The sequence below is a fragment of the Lepidochelys olivacea genome (genome assembly GCF_965140295.1).
Source record: "Lepidochelys olivacea isolate rLepOli2 genome assembly, chromosome: 4".
NCBI classification, from domain to species: Eukaryota; Metazoa; Chordata; order Testudines; family Cheloniidae; genus Lepidochelys; species Lepidochelys olivacea.
In genome coordinates, this window is record NC_140414.1 from 44472247 (window position 1) to 44495056 (window position 22810).

The window sequence follows — 22810 nt, forward strand, 5'->3', positions numbered from 1 at the left end:
CTTTTTTTAATCCCTCTGCTGTAAATATAGAATTATTATAGTATGTGATGTCCTGGAGAATATGTGCCATCATGAAATTCTCGCCCCGAACAACAGGAGAACTAAGACCCCTATGCATAATATATGATTGCAGATGGGCAACATATCAATGGAATCTGTTTTAAGATGAAATTAAAACAATATATGGTAATGACTCTACCAGAGTGCCTGATTTTTAATCTACTGTGTATTGCACCAGAATTGAAAAATTAATAAGCAGAAATATCAAGCATGCAGATTAATGCTAGAAGAAATTATTTTGCCTTCTTTCTCCTTCTTGACTGCTAGGACACGTTGGCAACCAATATGTTTCCCTGGAGGATAATGTCTTATGTTCCAGAATCTAAACTTTCATTTAAAAAATACTTTTAGGATTATGTTCACATTCATGTGAATAGAATTGAAGAAATAATGTTTGCCTGAGTCTGCATACAGCCTAAAGCAGCAGTTCTGAAGTGCAAATTGTTTTCTTTATCTCAATGTATGTTGTCTCTGAATCCTAACAATGAAAATTTTAATAACATGGTTAGTGCAACATTTGAGAGAATATCACCATTTAATTTTTAATCAGCCCTGGTTAAATTTTGTTGTCAGACCCTACACTGGTTCCTTTTTTTTTTTCCTTCTATGTCCAATGTCTTGATTTTTAGATATAAAATTTGAATGCTGGGTGGAAATCATCAAAAAAGTGTTACTGAAGAGGAAAGCCCTATAATATGCTGAGGATTAGTGATGGGGGTACAGTATTTATTTTTGTTTTGCAAATTATCAGATTATTTTCAGAACTTTTCTTTCTATACAGTTGAAAAGATTGGGGGGGGGGTATGTCCTATTTTGTTATATTTCCTGGAATCCTTTTTTATTTTCCAAATTGTTTGACAGAAGTTTTAATTAAATACTACTTTCTTCAAAAGAATAAGGCTGCATTAGTCTGACTGTGCTCACAGCATCTTTCTCTTTAATCCTCCCCCACCCCCACTTCTACTTTTCTCTTACCAGTTTCAATATTACCAAGGACCTTTCAATTAAACTGACATATATTCAAAACAGCTAACTAAAATTAATACATTCTGAATTTATCCTGTGATTTGAATATTAACTAACACAACCCCTTGAAACCTAGCGACCTGATATAATGGGAAGGAAAATCTTTTTCTCTCCTTCCAAAAGTAAATTTTCTGGTAAATTGTCCTATAGAGTGACAGAAAATGTTCAGTCCTCTTTGCTAATGAATCTATCTTACTTGGCATGTGGCTTGAGCAGTAAATGATGTTTTAATGTAGCAGCTCAGAACTGAGAAATACTTTAATGAATTTTTGGAGCTTTATAAATTCAAGAGCTCGCCATATGAAGGCTCACATGACTTGTTTTACAAAGATGGTAATTGTTTGGATCCCCTGATTAAAACGGAACAAAACATAGTTATTACAACAGTTTATACTAAGCCCACAGATGATAAAACATTTTTACTACCAAGAAGTCATCACCAAAGGCATGTAATCAGCAACTTGCCTTCAACTGGCTTGAAAGATACTACTACAATGCATGCAAATGGTAGGACTTTTCAGGATAAGGTATTGAAAATGAAACACATTACTGAAGAGAAACTATAATTGTGGTCTCCTCCTAAGCATGGCTGCTTTCCAAGACTATTTGCTACAAAATAATCCTTACATCTTCAAAAATGAAGTACAGGGTAGTAAAATAGAGAACATTTTTAATGTAAAAAGATTATAGGGCTTGACCTGTTTTCTTCCCTGCCAGCTTCTTAACTGATTAATTTTTAACTGCCTGAGTGTCTGTATGAATGCCTAAAATCACATTCTTTTCTTAGGTTTCAGAGTAACAGCCATGTTAGTCTGTATTCGCAAAAAGAAAAGGAGGACTTGTGGCACCTTAGAGACTAACCAATTTATTTGAGCATGAGCTTTCGTGAGCTACAGCTCACTTCATCGGATGCATACCGTGGAAACTATTCATCTTCTTAGTTACTTGCATTTAACTCAATTGAAATCAGTGAGGTTGCTAGTGTACCGAAGAAGAGAATCTGGCCCTTAGTCTCCTGTGCAACTGCATCTATTACAATAGGAAGTGATGAGTTCTGATCTGAGCCCACCACTGGAAGGCAAGTTGTAACTGGAACCCAGACAATGAGTCCCTCTGTGACTTCTGGCGAATCATGGGTTAATCTTTGTCTCACTTCTCTCCTCCTCTTCTCTTCCCCCCCCCCCGCCCCATATAAAATAAGGACAATAATACCCATGTCACAAGAGTATTTTAAGGATTCATTAGTTAATATTAGAAAATGAATATACTAAGCACTGTTAATGTTTTTGTATTTTTAAGGTTTTTTTAAAATAAAATCTGGATTCTGATTAGCTATAGTAACTTTGTATTATGCCTGGTAAATCAGGCAGTAGTTTTTTAAAAAAAAAAAAAAAAAAAAAGAATAAGACTAGGCAACTGATTACTTCCCAGATGTTCCATGTTTTCAATAATCTAAATGACTGTCACAGTCCTCCCCAATAAAATTTACACAAATGAGATTATTTGATAAAAAGATGTAATAAAACAACAAGGTATCTGACTTGACTTAGCCTGGCAAAGCTACAGAAAAGTTGTGTGGTTTATTGAATGACATCTAACTGAGAAACAAATCATTTAAATGAAAAGTTAGAACAACGTGGAAGGGTTAACGTTATAACAAAGATTTCTTGTAACACATAGAAATTTGTCATGCTTATAACTAGAGATGGGCCAAGGAAGCATTGTACAGATTATAATCCAAAATGGTCTTAAAATGGGGTTTGAAGTTTAGGTACAGAGTGAAAGGACAGCAAAGGTACACTTCAGATCAGTGGTGCTGAAAACTTGTGAGCTGTTCTTGAAAGATTTCTTCCCCAAATCTCTCATATAGAACTGATTTTTTTGGGGATTTCCACTGTTTTCTGGATCTGGTCCAAAACAGAAGTCTCCTGTGTTTAGATTTGACACAGGCTGTACTACAAAGGGTATGTTTTTATTGGAAGATTTTAATTAGACTTCCCTTTGCCCCCATTAAATTTATGATAATGGGGGAAGAAGGAACAGGATTCTGAGGTTACAATTTGAGACTCTTTTATAACTTAACTATATGATAAATATATTCTTCTGGAAAGAATAATTTTCACGTTCTTCACTGAGAATTTTCCTTGAGTAAGAACAGCAGAATTGGACACGGGGTGGGGGATGATTCATAAGCACCACTCAGTGCAGTGCTGCTGCATCAACCTTGCCCCTGACACTTATCATTGCATTTCAAGTCTTATTCATGTGTGAGTGAATAAAGAACCAAATCTTGCTCCTCTCATTCATGCTACCAGTTCTACTGAAATCAATGGGACTGCTGGCATGAGAAAAGTGAACAAGGTTTGGCCCAAAGTACTTCCCAGTATTAACACCATGGACACACTGTGCTAGGTACTCTACAAACTGAACAAAATTACAGTCCCTACCCATCTATTTGCTTTGTGTTTGTACAGTACCAGCGGTTTCCATAGCTAGGGCTCCTAGCTGCTATGATAATACACTTCATTTGCATTATTATTTGTAACAGCCATGTTAGTCTGTATTTGCAAAAAGAAAAGGAATACTTGTGGCACCTTAGAGACTAACCAATTTATTTGAGCATAAGCTGTTGTATCCGATGAAGTGAGCTGTAGCTCACGAAAGCTTATGCTCAAATAAATTGGTTAGTCTCTAAGGTGCCACAAGTACTCCTTTTCTTTTTACAAAATGTATGATTTCTCATACTTATTTGTATTGTAACCAGAGCACTCATGTCATCTATGCCCCCATATTTGGCTTTGGTATGCCCAAAACACATGAAGTAGGGGTGTGTGTATATACACAAACATTATCTGTATTTCTATAGTGCTTTTTATCCCCAAATTTCAGGATGCTTTATAAATACTAATTAATGAGGCGGTAAGTACTATCGCACTTAGTTTAAAACGTGTAAACTGAGGGCTTATGTGAGTTGCTCACTATCAGATAATGAGTTAGGAACTGAATGTAGGTATTCTGGCTGCGAGTCCCCACTCTACATTCCGGTCGGCAATAGATTTCCCCACTACATGCTGTGTACAGACACACCCTCGAGATTAGTTTGTCATGTTCTGGGACGTAGTTACTATGTCAGACTAAGGGTGGACAGAGGCAAAAAATACAATCCTAATTCTTTACTGAAATGACAAGTTTAAGATATTGGGTGAAGGAGTGGGTTGGCACCTGAAATAAACTGGAGCAGGTCACTCTTTACACAGATCCAGTGCATCGACACCAGGGGTCTCCTCCAGTGCATGAATGCATCTGTGGAATCACAAACCTGCAGGGGGCTAAGGTGGAATAGCTACACAACTAGAGAGGAAGGCCGTGTAAGTAGCTAGCTAGCCAGAGTGGGGAGAGGCGACTGGATGAAACACGTAGGCGTGAGGGGCCTGGAGGGCATCTTGGGGTGGAAATATCGTTTAATAATACACCGTTTGGTACAATAAGGAGGAGGCAGGAAAGTACAGTGCGAGAGACGGCAGGCACTACCCACCCACCCTGTCCGCGGTACGCCCTGCCCTGCGACGCCTCCCTGCTGCTCCGTGCAGCTGGGCGCCTAGCGCAGCAGCGAGCCGGCCGCGGAGAGCGGCGGCCGCGGAGTGCAGGAGCTCGGCGCCCCCAGCCCCCGCGTGGCGGCAGAGCGTGGACTAGAAGCCGCCGCGGCCAGCTCCGCAGCCACGCACCCAGCCCCTTGCGCAAGCCTCCCCGCGAAGGAGGCGACTGGGGAAGGGAGGAGCCTCCGCCGGCCAATGGCGGGGAAGCCGGAGTCCCCCGCTCGCTGCTCCCGCCGCCTCTGCGAGTGCGAGAGGCACGAAGACGCGCAGCGTCCCGCTCGCTAGAGCTAGAGGCGGCGGGCTCTGGCTGGCCCACGCTCCGCCGCGGCGCCCCGCCGCCTGCAGCGCAGCCCCTCACCCTTCGCGGCGGCTGCTCAGAGCTTTGCTTGGCTCATTCTTCTCCTGGGCGCTTGGGTCGCCCGGCTGCTGCCTCGAGTCACCTCCAGCTCCCCCTGCTTGGGGGAGGAAGGAGGGAAGCTCTGCCTTTGGGGGGAGGGAGGCTCCAGGGGCTGTACCGCCTGCCTCCTCCTGGTGCTTCGGTCGGGGCTTTGCAGACGGGATTGAGAGGGCAGCGGGGAGAGAGAGGGAAAGACTGGCACCGGCCACTCGTCCCGTCCCAGGAGGAGCTGCATGCAGCAGGTCTAGGGGAAGTGGAAGCTGCACCGGCATGTTCCTGGAGTGCACCTGGAGGTAATAATTGGGGCAGGGCTGGGCTCGCATTTTGTGCTTTAAGCCTAGATAGAAAAGTCTCCAAACTCTATTATCTCCTAATCTCCTCACTCCCGGCCATCCCTCCTCCCCCCAACAAACTTCTGCGGGGCGTACTTATTGGTGACGGTGCAACTTTCAGTGCGTACGGACCTTTTCCCTCTCGCATTTTAATCAGGTCTGTTCAGACCTACAGCTCCTGGGCGGTTCTGCTGGTGTGAATGGTCTGGAGAGTTATGCATGCAGCGATTATTTGCGGGGATGTATATTTATCAGCGTAGTTTATTAACCCTTCAACTGGCAAGATATGGCTTCGTTTCTAAAAATAGCCTTTAACGACTCATCCCAAGTTTAGTATATCGCATTCGGGAGAGTTCCTATTTATTAGCTCAGTTAGCATCTGTCTTCCTGATCTGGTACCCAAACCAGCCCTGCAGTTAATAGGTTTTTCTGTGTGACACTGTTGCCCTCTAGTGTTTTAGGGCACTTAGAGCTGCTTGATTGCTGTGTTAGTAAAAATAAAATATCTTAACAATACAGTCATAACCCATTAGCTGTTAGCCTCTGAAATCATCCCAAACCCATGCGGAATTTGGCATGTGCTAATGTTTATTTCAGATGTTATGTATATAACTGAGAAGTTCTATCAGCCTTTTGAAATTTTATCTGGGTAAATTACTTACTAACAATTAGTTGACTCTTCAGGCCTGCCAGATAATTGTTTTGGAAATATGAGGCCTTTTGACCAAACAATAGAAGTAGTTTTTTTCATCCAGTTTTTCACCTAAGTTTTTCAGCATTAATGAAATACCTGCATTTAATCTTTTTGACAAGCATCAGTTAGGAATATGTTGGAAATAGCATAGTTTTATGATGAAAGTACCTGGGAGACAGAAGAACTGAGTCACCCACAGACTTTATGTGACCTGGGGCAAATCACTTAACTTCTGTATGATTGAGTTTCTGCCTCAGTAAAAAATGGAGATAGTAATGCTTATTTCACAGAAATATTGTATAAGTAAATTTAGTGATATTTGTAAAGCTGTTTGAGATGCTTGGCTAGAAAGTACTGAAGGGAGGTCACATAGTAATGTTGAAAACAAAAAAATATTTTTTAGCAAATTAAACTTTTTCAAACCTTTCTTTCTTAAATAAACCAACAGTTTTCTAAACACTATTTCATTAATTTTAAAAACTCCTTTACTAACAGATCATTATGCAGTCATCCCCTCCATATAGGGCAATATTTCCTACTGGTGTCACTCTGTGTAAAACAACACATCAAAAAGCTGAAGGTACAGAGATTTAATAACAAAATGAATAATACTTGCCAGAAAGATTTGGACAGAGTGTTTACCTCCTGATTTCTATGCTTTTAAAGAATCTTTAGTCCATCTAATCCATCCCACCTGTCAGTTGGTACACTTAGAAATGTTAAGTCCCCAGATAGTCATCTGTTCCAGCCCTGAAATTGTGAAACTTATAGCTTTCAATTACTTTCCTTGACATGTCACATATCAATATCCTTTTCATTTAAAAATCTCTTCCAAACATATAGACTAAATATCAGCTTTCTTATTTGGTATTTTCCTGAGTATTCAGTGCTTGACTTTTATGGCAGACAGAGATTGGTACCAAGTACTTGGAAGCAGTATGTATTTTTATTGTGGATCCAAAATATGCATACTATCATATGTACCACCATTGCTTGCCAATAGACATTGTTCCTTTGTGCCTCGTCATTCATTAATTCACAAAGGTTTGCCTGTTTAGCAACATTAATGTAATAATTTCAACAGAACTTCCTAATCAGGTCAACGCTTTATTTTCTCTGGGATATTTCATGATTGTTTGTCTAAAAATGGCATTTTTGTTCAGTCTAGTTAAAAAATGTACCAATCATAATTTTAATGCTACACAATATGGAAAATATTTGTATTGTTTCTGGTTTTCATTTAAAACCAGTTTTTCATATTGAACTTGAACATATTTTAGCTGTGGAGGCAGTGGTCAGTGTACAAAGGAACCGAGCTAGAATGTTGTTTTAATGTGTTGTTAGGTTAGGAGAGAGAGACATAAAGATCTGTGCAGCTATATGTAACTGCAGAAATATCTTTTACAGTAAATAATATTTGATGGGTAACTAGGGAGGCCTGACTTCATATCATTTTTGTTTGCTCTTTGTAAATCAGAGGTGTCTTCAGAATGCAATGTCAAGAAGAATTTATGTATACCAGAAGATAGAAGGAGCTGAGTGTAGCATAATTGTACTGTTCCTACACAGGGATCAGGGTATACAATATGTGGCTGAGGTAAACCTTAAGTTGAACTAAATGATCTTGCTTCAAATTGGAAACTATTTTTATAGGCTTTATTTTCTCTTTTGGTTTTGGATATTTTCAATTTTTTCATTGATTATGCAGATGAAAATAGACTTGTAACATAGCTGAGTTAAAGAAAACCGCTTCTGGTGGGTTAAAAGGTTTGCTGACAAACACTAACACAATTTTAACAGACTTCAGTTTGTATGAGGGGTGGGTACGGTGACCAGATGTCCCAGTTTTATAGGGACAGTCCTGATTTTTGAGTCTTTTTCTTATATAGGTTCCCATTACCCCCCACCCCCTGTCCCAATTTTTCACACTTGCTGTGTGGTCACCCTAGGGGTGGGATTCCATTTGGATGTACATTTCTTGAGAAATTGACCCCAACTATACAGGGATGGATTAACCTAGAATTGATGTCATTTCTAAAAAAACACAAATACTAATTATGTCACTGAATGGCCAAGAGTATAACTTTCTCCAATTATCTTTTACATCCTGCACACAGAAAAAATGTATTTCCATTGTATAAAGGACCATTGCCTGCTAGTGGAGAACCCATGCAAAGGGACTACATGCTTCCCTCTGCACCATGGGACTCTCTGTGGCAGATTTTTGCTCTACCATACAGAGGAAGGCAAATTGTCATGCTGGGGATGTGACCACTATGTTCACAGACAGCCCAACTGTACAAGGGATGCGTACCAAAAGGAGGATACAAGCCAGCTACATGAATTTGAATGTCCTGATCCATAGACTTAAGTAGAGAGATCTTTTTGCAAAGGTAATATACACATTTTTAATGCTTTGATATGTGTAAGCTTTAGAAACCAATAATGGCATATGCACGATCTACACATATGTGACCTCCAGCCTCAATTACTACAACCCATTAGTGTGCCTGATCCTCAGCTGGTAAATCAGCATAGGTCCATTAAAGTCAATTTAGCTACACTGGTTTACACTGAGGATTTGTTCATTATATCCAGAAATAAAACCACACACCCAGAAAAAGGTGCAAGTGACACAAAGCACAGCAGTTTGTTTGCAAAGTAACACTGGTTCTTTGAGCACATCATGCAGGGTGCTGTTCTCAGCATTCGCTTACCATTGAACACAGAGGCCAATTGAAGATTGCTGGCCTAATATTCAAAGCCATTTATGGGAATTGGCCCTAGTTACCTGGGCAGTTACCACTTCTATACGTATGACCTCCCACTGCAGCTATGTTCTGTTGAAACGATGAAACTGTCAACTAATTGGATGAGAACTAGTGGCTATATGAGACAGAATTTTCCCAGGAGCTGGACTATGGAAGTTGCTCCCATAAGAGGGAGGAATGACCATGGTACCTCTTGCATTCAGAACTTAATGCAAAGCTCATTTACTTTACTTAAATTTCCTTTAGTAGGTTTGTTGTATGTGAGAAGAACCTATTTGTCTATATATCAAAACATTTCTACCTATTCAAATTTACATATGGGGAAGACAAAAAGAGATTATTTCTTTTCCTCTTTGGGAGGCCCTGTGAGATAACATGTTAGGAGCAATGTTGTAGTACAGGGGTCGGCAGCCTTTCAGAAGTGGTGTGCCAAGTCTTCATTTATTCACTCTAATTTAAGGTTTTGTGTGCCAGTAATACATTTTAATGTTTTTGGAGGGTCTTTTTCTATAAGTCTATAATATATAATTAAACTATTGTTGTATGTAAAGTAAATAAGGCTTTTAAAATTTTTAAGAAGCTTCATTTAAAATTAAACTAAAATGCAGAGCCCCCCGACCGGTGGCCAGGACCCGGGCAGTGTGAGTGCCACTGAAAATCAGCTCGCATGCCAAAGGTTGCCTACCCCTGCTAGTGTAGTACCTAGATTAATAGATTCTGGTCTCAATCTGCAGGTGGATACTTAATGAATGCAAAAGTCTTAAAGATCAATTTAGGGATTCTCAGACAGGGACTGAGGTGCAGTGTTGAAGAAGTGCAGCGGTAGCTTGCACTGCTGCAGACTGAGTGGCACATTCTCCTTCAAAGGTCATTGTATAGTATTGTACAATAATGGTACAAGGCCCTATAATAGTGGGAGTGTAATGTTTGGGACTCTTTTTGGATTCTGTGGTGGTATTTTACATATGAGGCAAGATCCTCATCTGGTGTAAATCATCATGGTTCAATTGAAGTGAATGAGCTATGTTGGTTATACTAGTTGAGGAGCGGTCCCAAGTTTTTGAAGGTACCAAACCAAAACAATATCAACAAACTCATAACTCTTCTCAAATCTCAGATGTTTCAGATATCTTTTTGATTTCTTATGTGCTGCTCCTTATGCTTGGAATTCTTTTGTTTTATTAATCAGATCACTTCATAAAATAAATTGGTTTCAGGAAGTCCAACATAATAATAAGTGTTCTTAGAAACCAAACAAAAAAATCCACAAACATTCTACAAATTGTATCCACAAATGAGAAGCCTGTCTGAAAACAACCTATTAATCTTGCCTCAATCATTCAAGATTGAGCTTTCTCTTTGTTACCTTACTTCCAATCAGATGAATCATCTCTTTATTGCTCGGTAGGCTGATAGTCCCTCTGATAATAACAGCCTAAGCATCTAACAGTGCTCACTATTCAAAAGTATTCTGTTGATCCTTGTAACACATGCAGGTTGTCATTTAGTCTTTATTTTTAATAAAATTTGCAAATTCTCTTTTCAGACAGCTGTCTCTACTTTCTAGAGCCAGGATTCCCCCACCCCCAATCCTGAACAATTCACCTTTATGCTTTGGGGCTTTGAACACAGTGTGCAACAGGGAGGGCAATTTGTTGTACTTCAGTGCAAATGTGAGTGACTGTTATGTCCAGTTGTGAGTAAAGATAAGAGCTAGGTGTAAGCCTTTCCACTGCATGTGCTAAGTCTTAATACATCTGTGCACCTTTTCTTTACTCTCAAGAACAGGGTAAAAAGGGGAAAGATATGGGCAGAGAATGAATTTTTCTGGCAAGACATGGGCTTAAATGTAATCCCCATCATATGAGAAATATAGCTATGCTTTCACAACTTTTCCCTAGTCCTGTTAAGCAGGAAAAACTTGGGTGACATATTCTAAAGCTACTGTTAAAGCAAGATTGGGTTCCCCTCAGCTCACTTTCTTACTCATTACTTTTTACCTTGTGTTTATACTCCTTACTTTCACTTTGCAGGATCAACCCCCTGGAATGTAGTTAAAGCTGAGAAAGTTAAAAGGACATTGAGTTTTTAGTAACAATCAGTAACTCTCCCAATCAGAAATTTGAAAATAAAAGGCCTGCTCCAATCCTGATTTAAATTGGGAATTAAGTTTGGAGTTTTGCTAATGACTGTATTAGATGCAGGAAAGAGCCCAAATTTCTTTCACTACTAATCTTCTCCTTCAGCCATTTGTAAATATTAGTTTGTTTTCTTGCATTTCTTGTGGTGCACAAACTTATTCTGTCTTGTTCAGTTATTTTCTCAAATAAATATTATCAAAATGCCAGGAATAGGAATTTCTAGCAAAATAGCTTGATAACTTGGCAGAAGCAGAGCGCAAAGTGTTGTGGGCCAAAGACCTCTAAAAACATGCACAGTTGTATATTTTACATAATGGGTATATGGCAGGCATCGTCTGCCAGTTTGTACACAAATCGCAGGGTTTTGTGGTTACAAATGGATTTACCCACTATTGTGAGTGAGATCCATTACAATTTAACCCTGTAGATTTTACATATATAAGCAATGGCTTTTGGCTTTAAATTTTGTGGCTCCTTCAGTGTTATATGGTTTTTTTAAAAAAAATCTACCTCTTTCTGTTGCATTAAAAATACATTAAGAGGATGTGTGGTTAAGCACTCAAAAGTCAGGAAAAGACCAAGCTAAATGTTGCAAACACAAACTTAATATTGACCCCTGTGTGTATTATATATGATACATTCTGCAATTACATTGATGTGTTCTGTTTCCTAAATAATGCTATATAATACGCAATTTTTGTTGCAACCTTAGTTAGCTGTCTTGCAATACTTGCTTTATTCTTTCATATTTAATTTGATTGTCATATTTTTCCAGTTTATTTTTTTAAATAGGTCTATAATTTTATCAGTAGCTATTATCTTTTTAGTCAGCACCACAGTTTTCTTTAGGTACAGCTCAGAGCATAAGTTGCAAACTTAGGTGGCTCATGTGCCAGTACGTTTCTATTATTACCCCGTGTTATACTTAATCTGGCGTGTGTTATATTTAATATGGCATACATAAGCATGGTTTATTGTATACTTTTAGTATAAAATACTTAATGTATACAGAATAGTACACTGTAGAACACACATGCCTCTAACATAGAAGAAAAGATTGTAATTTATACTGTATTATCTGAGAAATCGTGTGTGACCATATAATGAAGGAATCACACACAACAGGGCAGAGTTAAGGGTATGCATGCAACTTTAACTTCTCAAGAGAAATCTTCACACAAGAGTGAGTGCATTTAAGCAGACAATCTTAACCTCTCTTAACTTATTTTTTTTAAATCTGGTTATGAAATCTCCTATGTGTGGAAGGTTGGGAGAGGCAGGGTTTGCTTGCTTGCTTTGTTTTTAGGAAAATGACAGGAAAAGAAATATATAACGTGAAAATATTTGGCTGGACGCCACTGGAATGCCCTGTGTCCTACACTTTGAGTTCCATGGGAGGAGTTCCTCTCTTGCCAATTTTAGGTGTGCTGCTTTGTATCTTACAAGTGTTTAGTGTGGGCAAAATCCCTGTCTTCTTTTGTGTACTGGCAGCAGAATTGATACAGTTTCCTGTGAAAGTAGGGGCAGTATGTGGGAATTGGGCAGGGGATATGCATACTTCTGTGGAATGGACCTCCGTCTGCAGAAGCTCTCTGCCAGTGTGACTCTCTCTTCAATATAATGTAACATGTCCCTCTCTCTGCTTGATCCACAGAAGAGGTGATCTCTTAAAGCTGCCAGCTATGCGATGTAGGGCCAGATTTTAAAAGGTGTTTAGGTGCCTAAAGATGCAGATCGGCACTTTTGAAAATCCCACTAGGTGCCTAACTGTCTAACTCCAATTAAAACCCCCTTTAAAAATCTGGGCCTTGATCTTTTTACTCAAGATGTAGAGTCTCTTAGCTCTTGATATCCTGTGCCCAGTTCCCGATGATGACCAAAGTGGTGCTTGTTACACAAGCACGCTGGAAGTACTCGGGCTAGACTACAGGTAGGGTGGAGGATCTCTCTGACTCCCGTCCTGTAGAATTAGGAAGTGCAAAGGTGAAAATTGTGAGTTATAGAATATGAATATAATAAATAATGGAGGAGGGGAATTAACAGAACTGGTTCAAAAGTTACAAAAGAAACTACCTAGGCTCAGAAATTAATTCAGAACTTATCTTAGCAATGGTTTGCCTGCTACCAGCTAATTGAAATGCAATAATATTTTTATGGATGCATTAAACTTACACTTTTCTTTTTGTTTTAGACTATACCTTCTCTAAAGCTTGCTGAAGATAGACATATGTGCTGCAATGGTGACATAAATTATTAAGCAGGACTGGAACAAGTTGTTGAAAAGTTGTGGTTTTTTTTAATGCTGCTGCTGTTGGAAGCAGTCTAAGGCAAGTATACAACATGAGTTTTATCATGAAACTTCACAGACATTTTCAAAGAACAGTTATCGTGCTTGCCACTTTTTGTATGGTGAGCATTGTTATTTCTGCTTACTATTTGTATAATGGCTACAAACAGGAAAATGAACTTTCTGAGATCTCTTCAGAAGTGGAATGTGGTGATCTTCAGCTGTTGCCATACAAGTTAATGGAGCTCAAGACAGTGAAGCCCATTGATCCCATGAGGACTGATCCCGTAGTGCTGGTGTTTGTGGAAAGCCAATACTCAACACTCGGTCAAGATATAATAACAATTCTAGAATCCAGCAGATTTCAGTATCACATAGAGATTGCTCCTGCGAAAGGTGATCTTCCAGTGCTTATAGACAAAAATAAAGGCAAATATGTTCTCATTGTATATGAAAATATTTTAAAGTATGTGAATATGGACTCATGGAACAAAGGCCTTCTAGATAAATACTGTATTGAATATGGTGTGGGTGTCATTGGATTCCATAAGGGCAGCGAGAACAGCTTGCAGAGCATTCAGTTTAAGGACTTTCCTTTCCATGTTCATGGCAATCTGGGTGTTAAGGACTGTTGTGTTAACCCTCATTCCCCATTGCTTCATGTAACTAAGTCCTCTAAGCTTGATAAAGGTCCCTTGCCTGGAAATGACTGGACAGTTTTCCAGATTAATCATTCAGCCTATCAGCCAGTGATATTTGCAAAAATAAAGACTACAGAAAACCTCCCACTACCCATCACTAAAAATGCTCTCCATGCCACAGTAGTTCATGACCTGGGGCTTCATGATGGGATTCAGAGAGTTCTCTTCAGCAGCAACTTGAACTTTTGGCTGCACAAGCTGATCTTTATAGATGCCGTCTCTTTCCTGTCTGGGAAAAAGCTCACATTGTCCTTGGATAGGTACATTCTTGTTGACATAGATGACATCTTTGTTGGGAAAGAAGGAACAAGGATGAATGTCAATGATGTGCAGGTACAGTATGTGCAAAAACCACTATTCTGCTACTGCAAAAGCTTCCGCATGAATTCTTATTTTTTAAACTGAAATTAATATTTGAAATTTACCAAAGATGCAACTCTATCTTGCTGCACCAATCCCAAGTATATGTGTTTGGCATGGGAAAAATCCCTTGGGCTTTGGAGAGACAGAATCCTTCTCCTTTGCAGGCTACAAAGTTCCTTTGTGGCACCTGCTGCAACCTCAGAGCTGGAATAGAGTCTATAGCCTATTAACTTGCCTCTCGCAAAGGTGCTGGGAGAGGCTGGTGGATCATAATGACAGATCCTCTGGCCAATTCAGGTAGTCACTGGAGTGACAGAGAAGGAGCAGCTGCTGAACTTTGTGCTGAAGGTGTGTGCTCCTGTTTGAAATCTCGGGATTCTGCTTTCCTGCCCACATGAAAACTGGTTCTGCTGTATCCAGAGCCCTCTGCATCTATGAAAGGGAATAAAGAGGATAGGGTTTCCCACTAATAGCAGCCAAACTTATAAAAAGTTAAGAAATTGCAAAGGATCTGATCCTGCAAAGTGCTAAGCACTTAATGGGAGATACTTCACTGGGAATTGAGGATACTCTCACTTTCCAGGAAGTCTCCAGCACCTCTCCGGATTGGAGCTAGATCCTTAATACGTAATACATGCATGATCATAGGAGCTAGATCATTCGTATATAATACGTGCATCAGGCAGTCTTACAAGCAGAAGGTGAATGAGTTGATCTGATAATGAATGTCAACATAAATTTTAAAGAAGACCATATTGGATTATTAATCATTTTGAAGTATCAGGAGTTAGTCACAACATTTCACCCTTCTTATTTCCATATTTTGTGGCTCTTACATGCAACAAAGCTAGTGTTTATACATGTCTGAAATAGTTACTCGTTGACTTTTCAGTGCTTGTGAGTTTTCCACTATTTTTAGTTATAAACACCTGCAGGGTCCTTTTTCACTCTGTGTTGCTTTGCCATTCAAGTACAGTGGTGGGTTATGGGTGCATGAGGATGACCTTTGAAGCACATTATCTTTATGCTTTACACCTATTCTTTTTTCAGAAGAATCTAGTAGGAAAACAGATGACCAGAAAACACCTTGAAAAAACTGAGGTCTTTGTTCTAGAAGCTAAAAATTGGACAAACGATGAAGATATTTGTTACACTGCCAACACTTCTAGCTAGGTTAAGAGCTGTAAGACAACTGGGAGGGGGGGGAAAAGGGTAATTGGGAAACATTTTTGCTAATTTCAGTTTTGTGGGTTTTTTGGTTTTTTTTTTTTTTTTTTGAAACTGTACTTAATTGATTAAGAGGATCTCATTAAATTACCACTAAATTTATTGAGCTACAAAACCCTCTAAATGTATTGGCTCATTCAACAAGTGATTGATTGGATTGTCAATTTGGATCGACAATTCCACACACAGTTTTTCTTCAAAATTATAATTGACACTTTCTCTCAATTTTTCCAGAAATGTAAAACAATAACCTTAAAGTGTATTAAAATTTTTATATTTCTGATATAAAACTGTTGGAGGCTACCCAAAAATGCTTTCAACACATATATTCTGTAAGGATCTACGCTTTTTGGATGCCTAAGCAGTTTCATACAAATATAGGTACACAAGAAAAAAAGGCACAATAACCTCTGTTTGTATGTGATGTGTGGTTGCAGCATTTCATTTTGGTGTTTGAGAACTTCTTACATGCGAAGTTGAATTACAGGAAAGATTTAGAGCCTGCTGCTGCTCCCATTCCAGTCATTGTGACAAAGCTTCTTTGAAGGCCTGGACTAATGAAATGCATAAATAAAATCTGAATTAAGAAATAGTACAGGTTCTCCACTATAATAAACTATTTCTGATCCTCATAATATCTTTCCCATTGGGTTTTTTGTTTGTTTGTTTTTTTCCCCTGTGAAGTGAACCTCAAAATGGCGTTTTGGGTTCTGTTAGAAGAATAATTCACTGAAGTTAGTTATCAAAAAGCAATAAACTATACAGACAAATTTAAAAGACATTGAGAATAAAACATCTTTAATTCTTAAAGAAAATGCAAAAGCAGTGAGCTTTGTTACTATTTTGTGAGGCTAGTTTATAGTGTTTACAAAGCACTTACTGCCACATGAAAAAAAAAATTATATGGAAAATAGGACTGTCAATTGCAGTGAATTCACGTGCTTAACTCAAAAATTAATCGCGATTTAAAAAAATTACTTGCAATTAACAGTGCAATTAAAACTGCAATTAAACAATAGACTATCAATTGAAATTTATTAAATATTTTTGGATGTTTTTCTACATTTTTCAAATATATTGATTTTAATTACAACAGAATACAAAGTGTTCACTGCTCACTTTATATTATTTTTAATTACAAATATTTGCACTGTAAAAATGATAAAATAAATAGTATTTTCAGTTCACCTCTTACAAGTACTGTAGTGCAATCTCTTTATCATGAAAATGCAACTTACAAATGTAGATTTTTTTTGTTACATAACTGCACTCAAAAACAAAACAATGTAAAACCTTAGCACCTAAAAGTCCACTCAGTCCTATTTCTTGTTCAGCCAATCGCTAAGACAAACAAGTTTACATTTACAGGAGATAATGCTGCCCACTTCTTTACAATTTCACCAGAAAGTCAGAACAGGCGTTCGGACGGCACTTTTGTAGCCAGCATTACAAGGTATTATGTGCCATATATGCTAAACATTCATATGCCCCTTCATGCTTCAGGTGCCATTCCAGAAGACATGCTTCTTTTGATGATGCTTGTTAAATTTAATTAATGCAATATTTTTTTGTGACTGAACTCCTGGGGGGAGAATTGTATGTCTCCTGCTCTGTTTTACCCACATTCTGCCATATATTTCATGTTATAGTAGTCTCAATGATGACTCAGCACATGTTCATTTTTAAGAACACTTTCACTGCAAATTTAAGAAAACGCAAAGAAGGTACCAATGTGAGATTTCTAAAAATAGTTACAGCACTCGATCCAAGGTTTAAGTATCTGAAGTGCCTTCCAAAATCTGAGAGGGATGAGGTGTGGAGCATGCTTTCAGAAGTCTTAAAAGAGCAACACTCCGATGCAAAAGCTACTTAACCCAAACCACCAAAAAAGAAAATCAGCCTTCTGCTGGTGGCCTCTGACTCAGATTATGACAATGAACGTGTTGGTCTGCACTGTTTTGGATGGTTATCAAGCAGAACCTGTCATTTGCCTGGATGCATGTCCTCTGGAATGGTGGATGAAGCATGACAAGACATGAATCTTTAGCGCATCTGGCATGTAAATATCTTGTGACGCTGGCTGCAAAAGTGCCATGTGAATGCCGCCTTCTCACTTTCAGGTGACATTATGACCAAGAAGCAGGCAGCATTATCTCCTTCAAATGTAAATAAATTTGAGCGATTGGTTGAACAAGAAATAGGACTGAGTGGACTTGTAGGCTCTAAAGTTTTACAGTGTTGTTTTTGAATGCAGTTATTTTTTGTACATAATTCTACATTTGTAAGTTCAACTTCATGACAAACAGATTGCACTACAATACTTGTATTTTTCAATTCACCTAATACTATTTCTTTTTTTTTACAGTGCAAATAATTGTAATTAAATATAAAGTGAGCACCGTACACTTTGTATTCTGTGTTGTAATTGAAATCAATATATTTGAAAATGTAGAAAACATCCAAAAATATTTAAATAAATGGGATTCTATTGTTTAACAGTGCGATTAATCACAATATTTTTAATTTTCACATATCAAAGCAGAGATAATTTCTGAATCAGTACAACAGATGCAACCATTAAAATAGTTTTTTGAAACAGTGGCATCTGAAAAAAGTATTCAGATCCTTAATCTACTTAAAGCTAATGTATTCTGCTAAACATGTTGTTAGCACTGTCAGATGTAATGTATCTCCATTACTATTAATATCAAAGGAGTTATCCTCTGCAACACGACATACTGAATGAATGAGAGAGAATTAATTTGAAGCAGCTGAATATCTGTTATTGAAAACCATATTTGTGTATAAATGCCATCACATTAGGTATGAGGGATAGTGTTTTACTGAGTTCTGCTGCACTGACTATAACACAGAGAACTGTGTGCCTCAAGTATGAAAATAGACTGCCTAATAGGGATGTTGTTTATATTCAGCATCCATGATTAACTCATTTTAGCTAAGCTAACAACATTTAAATTCTAGCAATGTAGTATTGGAACTGATGCTTTTCTACGTACTTCAGTTTCATCTCAAAATTACAGAGCTGTTTGACATAATTATAACTCCTTTCTTATTAAATTTAATATTAGAAATTTCTAGCCCTATTCATTCCTAATATAACTCCATTGAAGTCACACAATGGGTCCCTGAAACACTAATGGACTAACTTTATTGTTGGTCTGTAGAACTGAACATTTTAGTTCAATTTGTGGTTGAACCCACACAAGTGCTTTGGAGAAGCTGAGAGTACAGACAGCTCTACCCCACCCCAGAGATCCCACACAGTGTGAAGTTAATAATTCATTTCATTATGCTGAGGAACATAAGATGGGTAAAACATCTATTGCTGCCACCAGGAGACCTTGAAAGAAAGTATTCTGGGTGGGTTTGGGAGAGCTTAAACTATACTTTTTCCATAGTGTAATGATTATCACTGTCCTGAACGCTCCTCAGAGGTTTTGTGGGTTCAAAAGACATTATAGCCTAATTCTAGTTACTAACTTGTTAAGAATAAACAGAATGGCTGACAGGGCAAATTAACGTTCTTTCACAAATAATAAAAGAGAGAGTGATAGATACAAAGGCAATGCAGCAGAGTTGAGGCAGGATGAGTTACAGTAGAGGTACATATCGACTCAGACTTTCAGAAGAACTCAAAGTTCAATCACTCCATTTAGGCATTTATATAAGTCACCAGAACAACAGGTACTACGGCATACTAAGCACTTTTATAAATGGGCACTTCATTGGGGTGTCTAAATGGGAGCTGATAACTCTTGAAAATAGTTATATTGATTATCAGCTCACTGCTCACAAATCTATAGTTACTCCTTTGAATTTAGGGGGAGCTGAGTATCCTCAGCATCTGAAAATCAGTCAGAAGACATCTCAGCTTCAGCACCCAGGCTTTAGGCACACAAAATTAGTGGACACGTCTGAAAAAATCTGATGGTATGGGATTGTTTTTGCCTGAAGTTCATCAATACAAAAACTAATGATGGGCAATCAGGCCTTGCTGTTTTTGTTTATCCACATTCTAACTACTAACTTATTAAACAATAAGGTAGGTTCAACTGTAACCATAATGGGGAGGCCACCCCACTGTAATTTTAGCTGTAAAAAAACCCCCAAATTGTGTTTAATTAGGATTACCTGATCAGTACTGATGTGGCTGTCACTGTATGAAATTTAAGCCAATAACAATATTGTTTTTTCAGTATGGTAGAGTGAGTAGCTGTCACTCTGCATCAGCAATGTCCATCCATCTTAGTTTATTTATTTTGTCATATCTGATATAATAGAAATAATGTCAGTGGAAGAAAATGTTATTGCAGCCTAATTGCCTTCCACTGAAAATAAACTTGAACACTGAGGTGATGTTACCATTTTCAATAAATTGTTTCTCTTTCTCTCTCAGTATTTATCTAGCAGGAAGAGGCTATTACCCAGTGACAATGTTATATTCCATTTACTTTATCTGTTTCTTTTAGTAGCCTAAAAGCCCGTGCAGTGCAAATAATTCATTTAAATAGACATATAAAGAAAATCCATCTGGATGTTCCCAGAGTAAGTTTATCTCGGTAGCCCATGGTTATCTCAGTAGGCAGTCTATTCATTTATTATATTAAAACATTTTCATTATAATCACTCTATTGTAATGTTTAGCAAACGTGAAACACTGAGCTTTTCTAGGGGAGGTGCAAGCAAGAGTTGGGGAGACATATTTTTTTGCAATGGCAGCTGATGCCCAAAAATGGTTATGGGACTGCAAGTAGCAAGCTGCTGTCCCTGGTTCCACCCCTGCACACATACCCTCTGTCCTGAAGTTTGGTCACATTTTCAAAATGAAAACTAGGACATTGTGAAGTGGTGGCGGGGTGGTGGGGAAAAAAAAGTTGCATTCTTTCCTCTGTCTTCTCTCATCTCCTTTTCCTTTCAGAATTATAAATTAAGGCACTTTACAAAAAAGGTGAGGCAGGATGGTAGAAAACTGTATTTATCCCTCTGTCACCCTTCACTGTTTTTTGGTTGTCCCAATCTCCCTCTCGCAAATCTAATTCCTACCTTACCATAGCCCCTAGTGACCATGCACCCCGGCTTTTTTGCATGTTGATTTTCACATTAGACTCAGCTCAAGTAGAACTATCTGGTATTTTTCATATTGAACATTCTATAGGCAACACATCTCCTCTTGATGGAGGAATAGTAAAAGATTAACGTGATATTCCTGTCTATGAGCTTGGTTGATCCTGTGTGTGTGTGTGGAAAAGAAAGTAGTTACACACCTACTGGTAGCAAAGAGAGAAAGATAATGAATGCCTTCTTATGCTGCTGTCACGAGCAAGGCAAAAGGGAATAAAATAAAGCGGTATCTGCGTGTTTGTCATGTCTTTTATGTGGTAAGGTGTGCAGGTTTTGGAAAGAAGCGATGGTCATCAAGGTCAAGCTCATCTATCATATGGTGCTTTCTAGAAGTGGAGTGAGTAAAGAATAAGCAATTTTATGCTATTCCCATACATGAAAATGTAGCTGTTGGGCAGTCACTTTTTCATGGAGAACAATGTACAGTTGCCAGAAAGACCAGTTTCATAGTGACCATATCCAAACTTGTTTGCTTGTGACATATGTCATTCTGGGTCCTATTTTATTTAGTGAGTGTTGGGGCACTGTGTCTACAATAGACTTTTATCAAAAGGGGAAATATAAACCCGATCCTTCAAGCCTTATGCATCCAAGCAGTATTTATTCATATAAGTAGTTCTTCTGAATACAATGGAACTACTCGCAGGAGTAAGGATTACTCAGGTGAGTAAGGGTTGCAGACTCAGACCCAAAGTCAGTTATGTGTCTTTCTCCCTTTTTTGCTTTTGGTGATGTTTGTATTGCTTCTATATATAATAGAACCTCAGAGTTATGAACACTAGACTTACAAACTGACCAGTCAACCATACCCCTTATTTGCAACTGGAAGTATGCAATCAGGCAGCAGAGACAAAAAAAGAAAAAAGCAAATACAGTATAATAATGTGTTACATGTAAACTACAAAAAAAAAGGAACATTTTTAAAAATTGACAAGGTAAGGAAACTGTTCCTGTGCTTGTTTTGTTTAAATTAAGATGGTTAAAAGCAGAATTTTTCTTCTACATAGTAAAATTTTAAAGCTGTACTAAGTCAATGTTCAGTTGTAAACTTTTGAAAGAACAACCATAATGCTTTGTTTAGAGTTACAAATACTTTGCCAATTCTGCATTGAAGTAGAGTCCAGTGGTGAAATAGAGTCCAGTGGCAGCTGCTCTAAGTCATGTAAGGATTAGGGACATTGATAAATATCAGGGAGCTATAACCAGTACCCTCATCCTATCATCTGCAATGAGCAGTGCTCTTGCAAAGGGGAGAATTTAGCCCATGAGGATTAATTTCTAGTGTCCCATAGTCTTCATAAGAACAACTGTACAGGGTCAGATCAATGGTCCATCTAACCCAGTATCTTGTCTTCTGATAGTGACCAATGCCAGGTGCTTCAGATGGAATGAACAGAACAGGCAATCAGCAATTGATCCATCCTATCATCTATTCCCAGTTTCTGGCAATCAGAGGTTGGGGACACCCAGAGCATCTTAGCTAATATACATCTTAGCTAATAGCCAATGATGGACCTATCCTTCCTGAATTTATAAAGTTTTTTTTTTCATTTGAACCTTTGTTATAGTTTTGGCCTTCACAGCATCCCCTGGCAATGAATTCTGCAGGTTGACTGTGTGTTGTGTGATGAAGTACTTGCTTTTGATTGTTTTAAACCAGCTACCTATTAATTTCATTGGGTGACCCCTTGTTCTTGTGCTATGTCAAGGAGTAATAACACTTCTTTATTCACTTTCTCCACACCAGTCACAATTTTATACACCTCTATCATATGCCCTGTTAGTCGTCTCTTTTCCATGCTGAAAAGTTCCAGTCTTTTTAATCTCTCTTCATACGGAAGCTGTTCCATACCCTTAATCATTTTTTCTCGTGCTTCTCTGTTTTCCAATTCTAATATATCTTTTTTTGAGATGGGGTGACCAGAACTGCATGCAGTATTCAAGGTGTGGGCGGACCATGGATTTATATAGTGGCATTATGATATTTTCTGTCTTTTATTATCTATCGCTTTCCAAATAGCTCCTAATATTGTTAGTTTTTTTGACTGCCACTGCAAACTGAGCAAATGTTTT

At 38.3% G+C, this 22810-nt stretch overlaps 1 protein-coding gene and 1 long non-coding RNA gene across 4 annotated transcripts in view; one reads left to right on the forward strand and one right to left on the reverse strand.

Annotated features, from left to right (window-relative positions):
* The window catches only part of LOC311519593, a 29356-nt gene extending 24255 nt beyond the window's left edge, over nt 1–5101 (reverse strand). The window contains exon 1 of the long non-coding RNA XR_014711319.1: nt 5041–5101. This is a non-coding gene — a long non-coding RNA (uncharacterized lncRNA). The remainder of the gene's footprint in view (nt 1–5040) is intronic.
* The window catches only part of LOC311519591 (bifunctional heparan sulfate N-deacetylase/N-sulfotransferase 3), a 132978-nt gene continuing 114945 nt past the window's right edge, over nt 4778–22810 (forward strand). For 2 of the 3 annotated variants that reach the window (XM_084626239.1, XM_084626238.1), the window contains exons 1-2: nt 4781–5372; nt 13209–14338. In XM_084626239.1, coding sequence (XP_084482365.1) covers nt 13358–14338 — 981 coding nt within the window. In that variant the 5' untranslated portion in view covers nt 4781–5372; nt 13209–13357. Of the gene's footprint in view, nt 5373–13208; nt 14339–22810 lie in introns of all 3 variants that reach the window. The other variant, XR_014711318.1, reaches the window with a different exon arrangement.